Source organism: Argopecten irradians, chromosome 1, assembly GCF_041381155.1.
Source record: "Argopecten irradians isolate NY chromosome 1, Ai_NY, whole genome shotgun sequence".
Classification (NCBI taxonomy): Eukaryota; Metazoa; Mollusca; class Bivalvia; order Pectinida; family Pectinidae; genus Argopecten; species Argopecten irradians.
In genome coordinates this window covers 64,800,522-64,817,692 of record NC_091134.1, presented here as the reverse complement: position 1 = coordinate 64,817,692, position 17,171 = coordinate 64,800,522, and the positions used below count along the sequence as shown (strand labels likewise).

General features: G+C 33.0%; 1 protein-coding gene across 1 annotated transcript in view; it reads right to left on the bottom strand.

Moving 5' to 3' along the window:
- LOC138305493 (GDP-L-fucose synthase-like) overlaps positions 1 to 16,854 on the bottom strand; it is a 30,060-nt gene extending 13,206 nt beyond the window's left edge. Inside the window, exons 1-5 of the mRNA XM_069245746.1 lie at positions 16,741 to 16,854; positions 4,780 to 4,967; positions 1,414 to 1,528; positions 973 to 1,101; positions 478 to 551 (exon numbers count right to left, since the gene is read on the bottom strand). Of these exons, the coding sequence (XP_069101847.1) occupies positions 478 to 551; positions 973 to 1,101; positions 1,414 to 1,528; positions 4,780 to 4,955 (494 nt within the window). The 5' untranslated portion in view covers positions 4,956 to 4,967; positions 16,741 to 16,854. The remainder of the gene's footprint in view (positions 1 to 477; positions 552 to 972; positions 1,102 to 1,413; positions 1,529 to 4,779; positions 4,968 to 16,740) is intronic.
- Positions 16,855 to 17,171: the final 317 nt, after the last annotated feature.

Below are 17,171 nucleotides of genomic sequence, written 5' to 3'. Positions count from 1 at the left end.
TAAATTCTACAAACATCCATACATATCAAACACCTCATTAGGAAATTATTATGGCTTTAAATTCTAGTGTATGTGGTCAAAACGGCGAAATTCCAATAAAATCCACTATTTTGTCATTTTGGTATCTTTGAGTGACAATAACTCAAAAAGGAGCACACGAAAATATGTTTTTTCTTCCATTTTCTTTCATGGTATGAACTCCTCTTTCCAAAAATTTATATGAGAAAAAAAGTTTAATACAAGAAAATTTTGACTTCTCAGAGGAGTACATCCTTAAAGGTAAGTTCATAAGTTTTGCGACTCTACAAAATTATCAATCTCGTCTTACATTCCTATTTTAAAAATTAAACACCGTTTCGGAAAGGTAGTGGCCCTCTAAAGTTGTATGGTCTATTACTTTTACTCTTTCAATAATATATATATAACTTTAAGTAAATCTGAAAATTCATTTGACCTGTATAAACCAAAACTAAATACCTGTTCTGCACATCAATCATTCTTTTGGCATAAGAATATCCAAAGTTTGAGTCGTGAGGGGGGCCATTATGAATCTGGTTTGTTAAATGAACAACATAACATCAACAATAATGCAAAAGATATTTTCTGTGAACATTAAAATATATAAAAAGCTGTCTTTCAGTTTTGCACATATTTACTTATTATACTAATATATCTTTGTTTATACATTTAAAATGGATTACCTCCTTTATATAATTACTTGTTCATGGTTGAACTTGAAATAAACTACCAGTACCAGCTACATACACTTTCTGTTGTCGACCAGGGTAAAGACTAGGACATATCTCCATTTGAATAGAGTTTGAGTTTTAGAAAGATAGTTAAGTGATCATGATTTTCATTTTCTCTGTATAAAGATGATTTGGGATGGCATCAATGCAATCTAGATAAAACAATCAGTACTATGCTAAAAGACACGAATTAAAGCTACATGTATATTGAATGTGTTCTCACCATTGTTTCATCGATAGGGTACTCGGTTTTGTTTGGGAAGATACAGGTCGATAGACAGGACACCAGCTTCTTAACATTATATTTCTTACAGCATTCTAACACGTTGTCATTGATGGCTAAGTTATCTCTCTGTAAGAAAAAACGCAGTTCCATACATCAATACAAATGTAGTCATTAGCTTTATACCAGATACATGGTCTTATTTATTTGCCTGTATACATGTACACTTATTACACTACATTTAGGACTTTCAAACTGAATACCTTTTCAGCTTCAGAGAAACAAATGAGTTAAAAGAAACTAGAAAGTATTGTTACAATAGAGGCATGGCAAGAAATTTTCCATCGGAGAAAAATTTGATCAGCCTTTTAATATTACATTGCTATATTAATTGTTGCAGACTCAGAACATTCAACTGGTAAATTAAATAATTGTACTCACAAGGAAATCCAGATTGTATTTAAGGTTTCGGAACAATCCTCCCACCAAGGCTGCCAGGTGGATGACATGTGTTGGCTTATGTTTCTTAAAGATATTTTCTGTTGACTCTCTGTCCCTGTTTATTAAGAGAAAAAGAGGAGAAACATCATAATAAATAATCAAGTAATTCTTATTTCGCAGAGGAAAAATGCTTTTAGAAAAGTCACATCATTTAAAGTTAATATATTAGGCAGTAGACACAGCAATGTCTATAATCTAAATGTACACATTCACAAAAATTTGTCTTTTCAAAATGGCAGCTGTGGTCAGGATCATCTCGGAATCATTCATTTTATATACAGTAGTGTTATATTAATGGAAACAATATCATTCATATTAGAAAAATACAACAAAAATGACAGTGGACCTAAAATGGATCCCTGCTGAACTCCAAGAACAAGGTAGAAATTTTGAAACAGTCAGAATTTTTTTTTATTTTTTTTTTTTTTTGCATAATTATGGTATTTTTCACTTTAAGAATTTATAATCTGATTTAAACTAACGGTATATATTAAAACTGATTCCAGGCAAATCGGACCAGTAATTAAATATGTATTATATAAGCAGTTCAAGTTTGAATGATGAAAGGCTAGCTGTGGCAGCCATCTTGGATGCTGGTTGGAAAAAATGAAACCTGTCGACACATCTGCAGGTCACCAGAAATGACCTCGAAAAATTCCATGGCCATGCGACTTATAGCTTAGGGGAAAATGTTAAGACAAAAGAAGAACCAGAAGAAGAATAAGAAACTGAGCAAAACAATAAGTTCCCCACTCTGTTGGGGGAACTTAATAAAGGCTTACAAAGTGTATATATGGCTATATGGTAGGTCAATAACTTGATAAAGGCTTACAAAGTGTATATACAGCTATACGGTAGGTCAATAACTTAATAAAGGCTTACAAAGTGTATATACGGCTATACGGTAGGTCAATAACTTGATAAAGGCTTACAAAGTGTATATACAGCTATACGGTAGGTCAATAACTTAATTAAGGCTTACTATGTGTATATACGGCTATACCATAGGTCAATAACTTAATAAAGGCTTACTATGTGTATATACGGCTATACGGTAGGTCAATAACTTGATAAAGGCTTACAAAGTGTATGTACAGCTATACGGTAGGTCAATACTTAATAAAGGCTTACTATGTGTATACAGGCTATACGGTAGGTCAATAACTTGATAAAGGCTTACAAAGTGTAGTACAGCTATACATAGGTCAATAACTTAATAAAGGCTTACAAAGTGTATATACGGCTATACGGTAGGTCAATAACTTAATAAAGGCTTACAAAGTGTATATACAGCTATACGGTAGGTCAATAACTTAATAAAGGCATACAAAGTGTATGTACGGCTATATGGTAGGTCAATAACTTATTAAAGGCTTACAAAGTGTATATACGGCTATACGGTAGGTCAATAACTTAATAAAGGCTTACAAAGTGTATATACAGCTATACGGTAGGTCAATAATTTAATAAAGGCTTACAAAGTGTGTATACAGCTACACGGTAGGTCAATAATTTAATTAAGGCTTACAAAGTGTATATACAGCTATACGGTAGGTCAATAACTTAATTAAGGCTTACAAAGTGTAGGTCAATAACTTAATTAAGGCTTACAAAGTGTATATACAGCTATACGGTAGGTCAATAACTTAATTAAGGCTTACAAAGTGCATATACAGCTATACGGTAGGTCAATAACTTAATTAAGGCTTACAAAGTGCATACGGCTATAGGGTAGGTCAATAACTTAATAAAGGCTTACAAAGTGTATATACAGCTATATGGTAGGTCAATAACTTGATAAAGGCTTACAAAGTGTATATACGGCTATAGGGTAGGTCAATAACTTAATTAAGGCTTACAAAGTGCATACGGCTATAGGGTAGGTCAATAACTTAATAAAGGCTTACAAAGTGTATATACGGCTATACCATAGGTCAATAACTTGATAAAGGCTTACAAAGTGTATATACGGCTATATGGTAGGTCAATAACTTGATAAAGGCTTACAAAGTGTATATAAAGCTATACAGTAGGTCAATAACTTAATTAAGGCTTACAAAGTGTATATACGGCTATACCATAGGTCAATAACTTGATAAAGGCTTACAAAGTGCATACGGCTATAGGGTAGGTCAATAACTTGGATAACATTTGGTTATCTGGAAAGAATTCCTAATCTGAATGCTACATTGTATTGCATGTATACAATTAAAAAGATAACATTGCAATGAATCCAATGCAGTCATCTGCATCCCTAAAATGTAATTCTATACACTAAATCTGTCTACTGCGTTTCCTTACAACTGCATCCCTTAAATGTAATTCTATACACTAAATCTGTCTACTGCGTTTCCTTACAACTGCATCCCTTAAATGTAATTCTATACACTAAATCTGTCTACTGCGTTTCCTTACAACTGCATCCCTAAAATGTAATTCTATACACTAAATCTGTCTACTGCGTTTCCTTACAACTGCATCCCTTAAATGTAATTCTATACACTAAATCTGTCTACTGCGCTTCCTTACAATAAATCCTTTAAAGCCACACTATGCATAACTGTCAACAAAAAGTCAAGTTAGATTTGACCCCGATATTGTAATAACATTTATAGATGTAGCTGAAATTAAGTTATATCAAAGAATATTTATAATGATTTCTTAATAACTTTGATACAACAGTTGTTGATAATCGATACACGTAAACATGCCTTCATTTTAAACTGGTTGACATAGAAGTTACGATTATTGCTAAAAGGAAGTGACCCATTCTAAGAAGAGTTTGAACAGACGTTACGTAGTTACGGTAGTCACATGACATTCTCAGAAAAGACGTTACAATGTCAGCTAACTTCAGCTTGTTTGACTAAATCGGACCCACCTAGCGATGTTCAATATTTATTTAATATTCATCAAAAGTTTCTGAATCATTATCGCTCATCTTGACTTTGAATTAGTCGTGTCTCTGCATGATTTACAACAGGATTTTTTTCAACCTTCTTTTAAATCATGAAAAAAATAAGACAGATACGGATGTCAGGACTTTAAAAGGAGTCATTAAGCTACATCCCTTACCAATAATTCCTCTACAGTACTAAAACATCTATTACTCTGTAATAAGAATAAAATTGACAGTCTAGCAAAATTCATTCATTGTTCCCTTCTGTCAAATAAAAAATTCAGCTTTTAAGAGAACTCTCAAGAACTAAAAACAAGAATATGAATACTAAGGTAAACTTGGAATATACATACGAGTCAGAGTGAGTTCATTAATAACTTTACATCGATACAGTATGATCAACTTACAAAAGATTGCCATCCTTAGAGCTGATGAAGATCCACTCTTCATTTTCTTGGCGTACATGGGGTCTGTCTTTCAGGGCTATTCTGATACCATTACCAACCAATCCACTGCCTCCAGTCACAAGAATTCTTTTCACCTCACCATCTCCTGCCATAGTTTGTTGCTGTTCAGCTGCCATCTTAACGTAGTTCTAAAATGTAAAGTGAAGTGTTAGAGGGATTCTGATTAAATTGTTCATATATATTATATAGTGATTTTGCTATTGATCACGGTTGGAGACTGGCTATGGAAGCTCTTTAAATTTTGAGTTGATTTCTTTTTCCTTTCAACAGCACATTTAGTACCCTTTTAGGCAGGCCTCAAGAAGGCTTTTTACGTGGTATTTGCAATTAGATGTCCAAAAATAACAAGTGGAAAAAATATGCACTTGCTTTTATCAGGGACAATTGTATTTGTAATAATGACATAATGATTGTGAATAAATTTATCTTAAAGACGCTCCACCGCCGACAGAGCATAAATGATATTCATCATTTGAACAATAATTGGTGTTTAATCTTGTGTATATATGTCTAATTAACACAGAAAATAATATAAAATAATTTATTTTGCCTTTGGTGCATGCGCAATCAGTACTTCATTCCATATAGGATATAGTGCCACGGATTTTTTTCGGGATGCAAATAATTATTTTTCATATGTTTAACTTGAAGTAAAATTAGAAGCTCGACCTTTCCAATGGTGATAATGGTGTAAAGTAAGTATTTTTTGTAACCGAAGAAAATTACTAAATCGTCTGCTCCTGTTTTAGATAGTGAAAAAACACCATTTGTCAGCGGTGGAGCATCTTTAATAGAAAATACAGGGACACAGTTCTTACTATAATGTTGACATGTGTACGTGTATATCTCACATCATCAAGAAAAATAAACCACATTATTTTATAAAATAGCAAATCTATAATTTGAATATGAGTCATTCTCAGAAAAATTCCAAATTTGCTGTCTTCTCCATATATCATCTTTTTAGAAATAAAAAATGAAATGAGAATTATGTTGGGTTTTTTTTTCAATTCAAAATAAGTCAACCACAGGAAATAGGCTTGTCACAGGAGAAATGATCCAAATTCATACTTAAATAAAATATTGTCTAAGTGTGATAAAATGTTAAGTTAGTATTTGCTTTGTAGGTAATCATCAAATATTTAAAAGTTTTGTCAAAAAAAAAAAAAAAAAAAAAAAAACATTTAATAAATTTCTGACAAAAACTTTGCTTGTCCTTTGAAAAAAATGTCTGTGGTGTTACCACAATCATTTTGGTTCAAATGATGCATCACTAGGAAGGATAAGTAACATTATCCATAATGTATTAACTAAGCATCTACTCCCTATTTATTTGGCACATGATGACTTAAGTCCAAAGAAGGTAAGTTTTTAAATTAAATAAAATCACTACCGTTTAGCTATCAATAAACTTTTCAGTGTCCATGGTGTAACCAATTATTTTGAACCATGACATGTATTTTCAATAAAACTCTCTGTTGTATTTTAAAGGAACTACTAGTTAGTTCAAATCAAGATGTTACAGTTTAAAAATCTTTAAAAAGTGAAGAAAATGTCTGTGGTGTTACTGTCCTTGGTGTTACCAAATAGTGATAAGAATAGTAACACCACTGACAATTTTTGGTTACACCACAGACATAAAAGAGTCATGCAAAAAGAAATTTAAGACACATTGTCATTTAATTGTTATAATATTTGATGTATACATCTCCATAGATGAGATAAATTTCAAAATAATGAATCACAAATATAATCGTACCACCACATTTAGTCTTAGTAACACCATGGACAAACATGGCAACACCATAGATAAGGACAAAGAAATACTGCCTTTTTACTCCTTTTGTAACAGAAGATATATTTGAAACTCTTTGATATCATAGTATAATGTATATCCAGTCAATTTTTCATCTCTAATGAATTTCGTTAAGAAAATTAAGAACTATACAAAACATTTCAATCTGGTAACACCATAGACAAATGTCTGTTGTGTTACCTTTGTCAGCGGTATTCAATCAATGTCCATGGTAGTGTTACCAGGACAAAAATCTTGCAAAATGATAAGTTTAAGTAAAATATAGAGCATGTTAACAAATAAAAAAAGTTTTCAAATTATTGAAAGACCAAAATAAAATCTTCGTCTCAAAAAAATAATCTTTATGAGTCATTACATATACATGTATGATAAAATGAAAAGTATCTGTATGCTATAAAAGCACAATGATGTTGACTGGTGAGATATATTATTTGTCAGCTGATTACGGAGAATGAAAGAAATATAATTTGATATGAACTATAACATAGTACAGTCTGCGACTTTAAGCACTAGTTCAATGCCCACGACTAGTAATTTTACAGCCGGACTAGTACCAATTGTAATGAACTAGTCCAATTGGACTATTGGCTCCCAATTCTACAAGAGCAGTAGTCAATTGCATTTTTCAACACATTTTGAGTGCATTCTTTATGCATTTATTTCAGTCTGGATGCATCATTTTGTGAGAATTTGTGTGCACAAAAGCATCCAGACTGTAATTTGGGTAAAAATTGTAAACTGATCATGGCTTAATTTGAAGTGTTGAAGCTAAACGGATGTGCATTTAATTTGGACTTGTGATTAAATAGTGGGACTTGTAAAATATTTTGGTTTACTAGTCCAAATTACTAGCAGCAAAAAAATTAGCGTCACAGACTGATTAGTATCAAATGAAATGAACAGTTATTAATTAATTTAATATATTTTAAAACAGGATATTATAGTATTTAAGTATGGTAACACCATGGACATTTGACCTTGACATGTGATCTTTTGGTCGTCATAGTAACTAATAGGGAGCTTATCAGTAATTATCAATATTATTTTTGATATCTACACTGATCATTCTTTAAGTTCCTGAACCATTTTTAATACAACGTAACTAGCGTTTGTATTAATGCTATCCGGTTTACTATTGATTTGTAGGACTGAGTAGGACTTGCCCTACAATGACATCTAGTGGTGACCTCTTGAACCATTTCATTCAAAAACTTCCATTCATAAATTCCCTATTCATTAAATAAGATATATATTCCTTTGGACCAATCAGTAGTCATGGGAAGACTGCCTTCTGATTGGTAGAATACACAGAGTGTGTATAGAATACACAGAGTGTTATATAATACAAAGCCCATCTAGGTCAACTGTTGCCTGCTGGTGACTCCTCTATCCAACTTACATAATCTCTGTTAATGGTAATTCAAATTGGACTTACTATCTAAGGCTTATAGACATAAGAGTTTTAAAGTAAACTAATCATATGCCCTTTTTGTGTACTTTAAAGTAATGTTTTTAAATGAATGTTAAACAGAGATCTGAGTTAAAGGCAAAATAACTTATAAGGCTGCCCTCATATGTGCATGGTTTTACCAAAATAAGTGTATGTGCATCATAAGAAACAAGAGTATATTATGAATAAAAACTCATTTTAATGAAGACTTTTTTTTCCTTTGTAATTTTCATGTAGGAACTTTAATTAAGAAAAATGTCAAACAAAACATATGTATTTTCTGTGATCAGTTGAATGTTCTTGAAATAATTGATATTAAAGTCTTTATAATATGGTTTATATATTTTGATTTTGGAAATTCTTTTGATTTCATTCTATTTTTCTGTTTCTGCTGCGTTGTATTTGTAGTACTTTGAGTACTTTGATTGATATCTACAATGATCATTCTTTAAGTTTCTGAACCAAAGTTATCTATTTATTGTAAATTTTTCAGTTTTCTTTATGTTGGATGTGGAACATTTCTGAGAATAACTCATATGGAGATTTAATAAATTAAGTAAAAAGATATTTTAGCAAGTTCAAATTTACGGCACTTGGCTTGATGATTTTAGTGAATGAAATTATACAAATTTTGACGGTGGTTTATTAACTCGTGGAAGAGATACCACCCGAAGCCAAAGGCCAAGGGTTATATCACTTTCGTGATTTTATAAATCACATTATCCACCTGAAAACAGGTTGATATCTGTTTTATTATATAGGATTTACATGATGTAAACCATTCGACTACATGTATCTCCACTTCATGATATTGAGTAGTCCCTATCCTCAATATTGAGTTGTCCTGTTGAATAATTCTGGAGAAAAAACATGAAGGCTGTTAATATGATCAATGAAATCGAAAGAACACCACGTAATAAATTTTACTTGCTACATTTGTATTTGAAAAAAACTTACAAAAATGTACAAACAATTATAATATTGGAAAAGTGAGTCACATAGATTGCAGTAAATCTGCTGCCCTCCTTCACCTTGCAGAATGATGTCTCGGTAGCTAATCTTGACATCATGGAAAGACCCTTTTGGCTTTATTTGGGTACGACTTAAGACCTTTTGGAATCTTATATCAACACAGAAAGTGATTGTGACGTCATATTAAATGACGTCACAATGCAAGATATCTATATTTGGTACAACCTTGATCTTTTGGAATCTTATATCAACCGAGGATGATGTCACAATACATAACGTAGAATTTTCTAGTAGATATTGTGTTGTGTCATGGCGGGAAAGTATAATTTCAGCCAATCAGGAACAAGCAAAATACACTGCCATATAATAAATAATGTTAATTTTGAGGCCAATTAGATACTCTTATAGCAGTGAACACCAGGAGACACTTTTGATATATGACATTGTGTCTAACAGTCAACAAATTAAAAAAAGTCCTATGAAAACAGGCTGACCAGATCGAGACCTGTTTTGTTACAGTACCTGAACCGTTTAACGTTCCCAAATTTGCGTTTCGTTTGCGTTTGCGTTATTTCCGTTAGCAATCGTTAGCGTTAGCAATCGTTTATCGTTAATCGTTATCGTTTGCGTTAGCAATCGTTAATCGTTAGTTGCGTTTACAATCGTTTGCGTTAGAAATCGTTTGCGTTAATCGTTAGCAGGACCCACTTCCGCTAACGTTAGCCACTAAAAATAGAACCAAATGCCGGTGAGATGCTTTGACGATCCGGATATGATATTACGTTTACCGCTTCGTGTAGAAGCGATTATCATAACATCTATGAAATAAAAAAAAAATATGAATAAAGTGTATTGTATTGCATTCTATATCTCTTTTGGATGTATTTATGTTTGTTAGATGTGGTTGAAATAAAAATATGTACAGTAACAAGATCGCATACATGACGTACGCTCCTATCTGTGAAAACGTTCTGAAATACTCGTATTTAAATGACATTTCAAAACTTAATGTGATTATCACTTTTTTACCATTATTATCAGAAACGTAGTTACTATGATTTCTGCGAAAGCAATTCAAATATTAACGAAACTGTCTTACAGAATATTAATGTCAAAAGCATTATTTTAGAAAGAATCCACGACAACTGAAAGATTACACAAGAAAATAGCTAAACAGATAATAAAAATATAAAAATGTTATTACAGACACGCTGCATAATATTCTTCTTGTTATGTTAAATATTATCAATGTACGAAGAACGCAAAAAAGACTCGGGAGATTTGTAAACAAATTCGTGAAAAAAATCATTAATATGACGAGTTTGAACACGGGGAATAGGTGAGATTTGGCATTTACATGTACATATTTTTCAAACGCAATTAATTAGTACTTGTATCTATATGAAAATGGAATGAATGATGTAAATGTTTGCAATGTACGAGTATACCTACAACTACATGTAGAACACGTGTAGAGAATTCGAACTGTGCAGGGGTACATGTATCTGTACGTTACATTGTAAGCCTTCACACGTACTGTACGCGTGTCAAATCAGACACGGATATACGTTTAGCTCATATCAATAAAAGCTGGACAGTCACCTTCTCACATGTGTTCGTTGTTATTTGTACCTGGAATCTTTTCAATTCCCAGCGTGACGCGCACGGGTATTTTACCTGCACAGGTATATAGGTCACGACTGGTGTTACCTTGTGTCGACCCCCTGTAGCTGGCCACGGGCGGAGTTCACCTGTAATTAACACCTTCTTGGGAGGGAGATTAACTGTATACCCAACTTACCTGTGCCCCGTACAAAAATGTACACTGTGACAGTACATTTCACGGACATAATTTATATGTACTGTCGTATTTCAAAATTTTGATGTGTGCAATATGCTTTCCTATAGATTACGTTGGAATGAATTAGCTTACACTTATACATTGTATGAATAATTAATTTGTTTAAACTGTAAATTGAGGAGTTGCTTGATGTGAAATGTGATCAAATAACTATATTTCTTACACCAGTTACAAATATACGTAGACAATTTTACAGTTATCTTCAGTGTACATACATGTATGCATGTGCATCACTATCTTCATCGTCGTTGTCATCAATGATTATGCATAATTGAATTAATCTGAATATAAACAACTGGAAGTGAAATATTTTCATTCTTTATATCTTTATTATATGCATGAACTATAAAATGAGAGAACTGCAAATGGCGAAACACGAATTCAAATGTTCAATCTTTAATCTTTATTACAGTAGCTGTGGCGTATGTACGTGCATTTGTAAATGTACATGTACGACCCTAAAATCGATGCCTAGTCAATTGTAAGCAATGAGCTTTTATGAATGCACACCCTAGTAACCTCTTAATACATACGGTTGTACAAGTAATTTGTAAACGTACGTGTGAAGTGGAAACTTCGTATCGAGTACAGTCGTGTTTGACTTCATTGTGTAATTATCAGTAAAGAGATGTTGTAACAATTTGTTATTTCTTAAAATATCGGGTAAATATATGACACTTTAGAATAATACCATTCTTTATCCATACATACAGTTGCACATGTCATTCATTTTGTAAACGTCCATTATTTTGTCCATGGAAACTTTGCATCGAGTACTGTCGTCTTTGACTTCATCGCGTCCATATAGTTTTCATAGGCAAATGTTTATATGATATACAGAAACTTTAATCCCGAACATACTCCAGTTTTTCCTGTACTTTCGTTTGTATTTCAAAACATCAAGATCCGTAATTCATTTACCGTCAAGCCGTGTCCGTGATTATAACAATGATATTTCCGGTTTATCATAGCCGATCGTTTTGCGTTTTGCGTTAATCGTTAATCGTTAGCCGGTATTGCGTTAATCGTTTATCGTTAATCGTTAATCGTTAGCGTTAGCAATCGTTAGCGTTAGCTAACGGACGATTTTCTTGCGTTGCGTTTGCGTTAGGCTGGGAACGTTAAACGGTTCAGGTACTGTATAGGAATACCTTTCAGGAAGCATGTGTACTATATGTGGTAATACAGAGGTACAAATCACAAGTGTTTGTTATCTCTTTTACATATTTATTTACATCTAATAAGTCTATGTATGGACTTTTAAAAAAAGGCCCAAGAGGCCTTGACGGTCACCTGAGTGCTGCTACAGAAAGAGCATTGCAAAGTTGGTTCAAATCTATAACAATTATTTACGAATTAAAAAAACTTTAAAGTTGAACTTTCATATTAGAATTTTTATTTTTTGTTTTTCATTTTGAAAATTTGTGTATTATGTTACCAAACCTTATGCTTAAAATTCCAATTCACTTTGCCAACGTTAAACAACAAAACCAAACTAGAAGTCAGTCAGTGTCAGTGATTTTATAAATTTCATTTTTTAATCTATGGAGATTATTTGGTTCCATCAAACCTGTGAATTCAGAAGAAGATTTTTGAAATTTTAGCCTTTTTGACCCATTTTGGCCCCGCCCCTCTGGTCCCTGGGGGTCAGCCAGGACCAATATGGATATGGTGTTAAAATGCTATTTCAGGCTAATAATTCTAACCCAGTTTGACTCATTTCCTAGTAAAACTAAGCAAATAATGTTCATAAATGTGTTTTTCCTATATAGGCTATAGTAAAGGACTAGGTATGGTAAAGGTCAATTGTGGCCCCTGAATCCGCTATTTTTCAAAGTCTGTTATTTTAAGATGTTAATCCTGCATTTCAAATATTAAATACATACCTGACATATTTGATAGTGCTATAAGGTAGTATAGCAGTTTTAGTTGCCATGACAACCATTTTTATTATACATAAATTATGCAAAATGTGAAAATTTCATCAAAATTGACCCTTTTTTGCAGTTTTCATCTAGTTAACATAGAGCGCATTTTAGAACAAACTTTATATTTCTCAAAATGATGTATTCTTTGTGTCTGCTAATTCCCTTAAAATGTTCTAGGTTGTGCTCTATTGTTTTTAAAAGAAAAACTATAAAAAAAAATATGCCAAAATTCACCAAATTTTCAAATTTGCATGATTTATGCAAAGTTACAATGGTTATACAGCAAAAAAATACTTTCTGTCAACAAAAAAATCATTAAGTTTTTATCAGGGGAGTATTCAATATTTCAAACGCAGCAACTTAATTTCTAAATAATTAATTTGAAATTTGGTAGATTAAGGGGCCAAAAAGAGCCATCATATCTATTTATTTGACCCTCTCTCCCCAGGGGAAAATCTGAGATCCCAGGGCCATGAAATTCACAATTTTAGTAAAGGGCCTTAAGACCTTCCAATCTATGAAGAGTATTTGGTTCCATCAAATCTGTGAATTCAGAAGAAGATTTTTGAAGTTTTAGACTATTTGACCCTTTTTGGCCCCGCCCCTGGGATTCGGCCAGGACCAATATGGATATGACGATAAAATGCTATCTCAGGCTAATAATTCTAACCCAGTTTGACTCATTTCCTATGAAATATAACATTCATAAATGCGTTTTATCTATATAAACTATAGTAAACTTGACACCCTCCCCAGGGGGAAACATGAGACCCCTGGGTCATACAATTCACAATTTTTGTAAAGGACCTTAAGACCTTTCCATCTATGAAGAGTATTTGATTCTACCAGTTCCAGAATTTCAGAAGAAGATTTTTGAAGTTTAAGCTTATTTGACCCATTTTGGCCCCACCCCTAAGGCCCCTGGGAGTCAGTCATGGAAAATTTGTTAATAGAATTCAATGGCCATCTCATACTGATAATTCTGACAATATTTGACTCATTTCCTATTACAAATGATCAAATAATACTCAAAAATGTGTTTTCCCTATATAAACTATAGTAAACTTACCCCCTCCCCAGGGGGAAACCTGAGACCCTAGGGTCATATAATTCACAATTTTTAAGGACCTTAGGACCTTTCTATCTATGAAGAGTATTTAATTCCATCACATTTGTGAGTGGAGAAGAAGATTTTTGAAATTATAGTCAATTTTACCCCTTTTGGCCCCTCCCATAGCTCCCTGGGGGGTGAAAGATTTTTGAAATTATAGTCAATTTTACCCCTTTTGGCCCCTCCCATAGCTCCCTGGAGGGTGGGGACCATAGAATTCACAATTTTGATTGGCCTTATGCCTGAGAAGGTTTGTGCAAAATTTCATTGAAATTGCTTCAGCAGTTTTGGAGAAGAAGTCCAAAATGTAAATTGTTTACGGACATATGATGCATGACGGACGACGCACGACAACGGACAAAAGGTGAATAGAGTAGGTCACTTGAGACTTACTTCGTCTCAGGTGACCTAAAAACACAATTTCCTACCAATAGAAAGCCTCTTCTGTAAGGTTCATTATCCAGAATGTGTCTATATAAAATTATACTTGTACAGGTTGAGCTCCTGCAAATGAGTTATAGTCCTGCAATGGAGAAACAGTCCTGCATTTGAGAAACCATTTATTTACTCAAATGCAGTATTCTGTGAAATGAAAATGGATAACTTAGTCATTTTAAAACAGTTTTTAAAAAAAATAAAAAATAAAGTAACATAATTTTCAGATTGCCATAATCCTCAATATTCCAGCCATGGGTTACGATCACTGGCGTTACATTCACCCTAGGTTCTGGACTATCTATATAAACGGTACACTGGTTGACATTGTTACTTCCAAGTTGGGTGTTGCTCTCTCTGTAATTTTTAAAGGAAGTCTTTAGTTACAGACCTGTGATTACAGTCAGTTCTCCTGAACTGCCTTCAGTTTTACTATGAGATAGTCCAGGGGTAGATATAATGTCAGTGATAGTAAACCCTGGAGAATTGAGGACGGATTAATTGCTATAAAACTGATTTGTGCATTCTGTTGTCTCACTAACCATTTAGGTGCTCTCCATTTACTTCAATGTAGGAATTCTGTGCAAATTTCGTGGTTGATTGAGTTTTATCTATGTTCTATTTTTAGCCCCATAGAAAGCAAGAGGTGATTTTGTTTGTTACTTTTACAAAAAAAAATGACAATAAGGCCTAATTTTATTTAGCCTCATTTTCAGTAATAATGTAGAAATTTATACCATTAGTCCATAGCCCATCGCTGATGGTGTCATGTAAAATTATGATGCCTTAATACAGTGAAACCCCTCTACCTCGAACCCGGATTCCTCAAATACCCCATTTTTGTCGAATGGGTCGTACGGTCCCGACCGTGTCCCTATATAATCTATGTAAAAATACCTTGTATAGCTCGAACAGCTATTCGTCGAATACCCCTTATTCCTCGAACAGAAATATATCCCCGTTTCAGCAAATACATAGTATCTACCCATGCATTCGTCGAACAGGTGTCCGGCCCTTGATATTTTTAACTGTGTCACACCTGACAGCACAGAGTCACAGATAATAGCTCATGACCTGTGTTTATACAGGTGTACATGTCGTATCAATCCTTTTGGTAATTAAGGGATTAACGTTGTCAATATTACATACCTACACGATCGCCAGACGTTGTTTGATGCAAACCTTATTTGAATATTTCAGAAAAGGCATTCAATAATCGATGTCTCTTTCGTAATAATCTTCGCTTAAATATGAAAATACAGAAGATGTTGATTCGTGTTAATAGAAAATACGCATTGTGAAATGACAAATGAGTTGGAAGAAATTGCTGACGTCCGACTTCCTGTACATAAGTTCAATATTTTTTTTTTCAAATTTCTGTGTTGTTTTTTTTTCAAAAGATATAAACTATACCAAAATTTTATAGTGCTAAGTACTTTTATCAGTGCGTTCCGTATCTTTTCACGCATATTGTATTTTCGTAACTTTCCTCATGAACACATGTAACCTAACGCTTTTATACAAGGTAGACATACTGGTATCGTTGTTTGTTCGTTACTATGCTGGTTAATAACTTTAAAGTGTGTGTATATATTTTGTTAATATGTTAAATGATTTTTGATAATTAAATCATCGAAATTGTACACATTGTCTGTTTTAACCAATATGGTATATTGTACCACGTTTGAGGATCATTTACATTTGATTTACTTTGTCGTCAGTATTTTCAAACCCTCATTTTATGTAATACATATTTTTTTTCAACATGATATTGCTATCAAAAAACACTTTCATAAAAAAATAAAAATGCTGAAATTATGGTAATTAAAATGTCATTGCAATAAATTGATCATAGGGAGATCGGACATTTTGACTGTCAACGATCGATCATGACCAACCTCCAATGAGTCGAATACCCTGTATTACTCGAATTATTGATCTGGACCCCTGCTGTTCGAGTTATAGGGCTTTTACTGTATATTATTTTGATAAAAATGTTTAAATCAACTTTTATCGGTTTTCATATTGTGTCTTGTTTATATTAAGACAGATCAATCAAAACAAGAAGAATAGCTAGAGTCACACAACCTTATTGTACTGTCACTTATCTGTTAAGATATTACTAAGACTACTGAAATAAAACCTGCTCAACGGGTAGTGCAGGCCTAAACCGGCAATAAATCTCAACGCACTCTGATGCTTATCAACTATTGTTATTTCCGTATATTGTCGATAACGGAATATTAAAGATAATCACATATATTTATAATTATACAACACCATACCAGTATATTTCTAAGTAATACAACATGTGTAACGTATTATTACCTGTCTCGATAGAAATGGAGTCCAACACAAGTGTGTTTCCTAGCCCTTAGCGACTGGTCACCCACAATATTCAATGCGACGCTAGTGGAATGCCACGTGGGTCGCTTATGTCGCTAAATATATACTATAAGCGACATGCAGAGTTGTCGTACCTTGACGGCTTTTCCGGAAAACTACTAACACTATTTTTAGCAGAGATTTAAAAATCTCTGTTTTTAGTAAATCTTAAGAAATAATCACACCATGATATAAAAAAGCTACAATAACATTTAATAGGTATATTGGCAAACAAATGCCAACTGTTATTGTACTATTAATTATCGCACCTGTTTGATGACCGCGACACCCTAGCCTACATGTAAAATAAAAGATTTTACTGTGTTCGTTTGACAAGCCGTTTTAACATTTAATGTTGTTCCTTAAGGCAAATA